The following is a 2,500-nucleotide window of genomic DNA, read 5'->3' as shown; positions in this document are numbered from 1 at the left end:
TTTTATTTGATTAACATTCTAAAAACAACGTTGCTGAATAACGTGCGGGGGGAACCGAGTACCTAGCAATTTTTATTTTTTACTTTTCTCAGAATCCCACCTGCTGCTCAATCCTTATCTCTATAGAAACAGAGACCAAAATGCCCTGGAAGGAGATCTACCAGTATATGTTCAACAGCATTGCATTTGTAGAACAGAAAATCTGAAAGCCAGATCATGGCTGTGTGGGATGGTTCCGTGCTGCTAAATGTCAGGTGTGAGTTACAGTGAGTGTTATAGGTCACCGTATCATCGGGTTCTTGGGGTAAACACAGACTCTTGTTAGAGGGTCGCTTTCCAGATGCATGTTATGCAGGACTGCGTAAAGGAGGTTGGACAGTAGCTGGAAGATATTCGGCCCGATGTTATTAAAAGGTCCTCCTTTGTGTGTGGTTGTGTGTGTGTGTGTGTGTGTGTGTGTGTGTGTGTGTGTGTGTGTGTGTGTGTGTGTGTGTGTGTGTGTGTGTGTGTGTGTGTGTGTGTGTGTGTGTGTGTGTGTGTGAGTGTGCGCGCGTGCGTGCGTGTGTGTGTGTGTGTGTGTGTGTGTGTGTGTGTGTGTGTGTGTGTGTGTGTGTGTGTGTGTGTGCCTTTGGGGAGAGAGAGGGATAGAGAGAAAGAGAGTGAGCAAGAGACAGAAAAACAGAGAGCATTGGTAGGGGTTGAGACAGGGAATAGGGTAATGTCTAATGTTGGAAAAAGCACAGCTGCAATGCTCCGGCTGACCTTCTGGGGGTAGATTGTACGCTACGGAAATATCCTACTTTGATAAACACATTTGCACGTGTGGATGAAGTGCTGCCGTCTTCATTTCATAGTGCCTTGCGTGCTATTTGTATTTTTTTGCAGTATGTGCTTGGCAATCCGCACACTCTGCATTCCTCCTTTTGTCCGAAAGAGGCAGTTATTGAGCCGGGGGGGGGGGGGGGGGGGGGGGGGTATTGATTTAGTGATTGATGGTGTTATCGATTGTTAGGGTTCCCTTATGAATGCCGTGGGGTTCGTACCCAAGCCCAGGCTCCAGTACCCCTGCCAGAGCCTGCCAGCACTGCTGCTGTGTCGGGAATGTTCATCTGTCGAGGACTTGACTCACGTTTGACCGACCAATGCCACTTCAGTTGTTAAGTCGGGGGCGTTTACACTGAAATGTCATGAAATGTCAGGACATGTCACTCCTGGTTTAGCTTCAGATCTGAAGACGGAATGTGTTGTGACAGTAAATGCTTAGGATCATGATTTGTGATTTAGAGATATAAAAATAAATAAAAACACAGATTGTGGGCAGACCGGACCAATATAAAAATCCAATTCCATGATCCTGCGATTGGGGTATGAAAAAGGGTCACCACCATATTGCTATAATTATGTTTTACTTTTCCATCACATTAATAAATTATAATAACATTAAATATGTCATTTGAAAGTATAGTAGATTTAGTTAATCGTTTTTGTGGTTTGTCCATGGTGACGGCTAACAGTACTGAGCTCTACTGTTAGCCTGGGCCGTTTGCTAAATGGTTTTGCTTGACCTTGAAACCCCAATTATCTACAGGGAATCAGTACTTGGTGCTTGGTTATTGGCAAGCAGTAAATAGAAAGTCATGTTCAAGTCATGTTCATGAATAAAGAAAGATCCGTCTCGCAATGTCAGCGCATGCCTTTTCTGCCACAAATGAATACAGAAAAAAGCTGGTTTAAAATGCAAACTCAGACTTAACTATACTTTACTATTTGTAAACCATCTTAGCTGTCAGATCACATGCACCTGGCCCACATATGCACTTTCCACTCTGAATATATTTCCCTTATTTGCAAATCGATGGACCCTGAACATTGACCATGGAACAGACTCTGAGTCAGACACTGATCAGGCTGATGGAGGGGGGCTGTGGATCACTCCCAGAGGACTGGATGTTGTGGTGCTAGGGGTGATTGACACACGGCCATCACTCGTCCCCCAGTTGCCCCTCCCCCTGTGGCCCTCCCCCTGTGCTGTCGCCCACCCCACCACCCCCACCTTGTCCATTCCCACACTGAACGTCAATGTCTCACTCCTGGGAAAGATTTCCCCCGCCTTTCCCCCATCTGCCCGAACAGAAGGGCGTCCATGGCCAGCATTCAACACGCCCGTCTGTCTATCCCGTCTGTCTCTGTGTGTCCGTCTGCGTTCGCCCGCCATTGGCACTGTTAACCCCTGTTCTCTTGTCACCTCTTCTGTCTGTCCGTCTGTCTGTCTCTGTGTGTGTGTGTTTGTGTGTCTTTGTGTCTGTCTGTCTGTCTGTTTGTGTGTGTGTGTGTGTGTGTGTGTGTGTGTGTGTGTGTGTGTGTGTGTGTGTGTGTGTGTGTGTGTGTGTGTGTGTGTGTGTGTGTGTGTGTGTGTGTGTGTGTGTGTGTGTGTGTCTGTCTGTCTGTCTGTCTCTCCCCTCTCCTCTGGCACTAGGCGCGGCTCCCCTCCTGTTCATCC

General features: G+C 47.2%; 1 protein-coding gene across 1 annotated transcript in view; it reads left to right on the top strand.

Annotated features, from left to right (window-relative positions):
- Positions 1 to 2,500, top strand: part of gphnb (gephyrin b) — a 43,383-nt gene that overhangs the window by 20,751 nt on the left and 20,132 nt on the right. The window contains exon 5 of the mRNA XM_056581934.1: positions 2,477 to 2,500. This exon is cut by the window's right edge and continues 18 nt beyond it. Within this exon, the coding sequence (XP_056437909.1) occupies positions 2,477 to 2,500 (24 nt within the window). The remainder of the gene's footprint in view (positions 1 to 2,476) is intronic.

This window comes from Gadus chalcogrammus, chromosome 21 (assembly GCF_026213295.1).
Source record: "Gadus chalcogrammus isolate NIFS_2021 chromosome 21, NIFS_Gcha_1.0, whole genome shotgun sequence".
Classification (NCBI taxonomy): domain Eukaryota; kingdom Metazoa; phylum Chordata; class Actinopteri; order Gadiformes; family Gadidae; genus Gadus; species Gadus chalcogrammus.
This window is presented reverse-complemented; position numbering and strand designations above follow the sequence as displayed.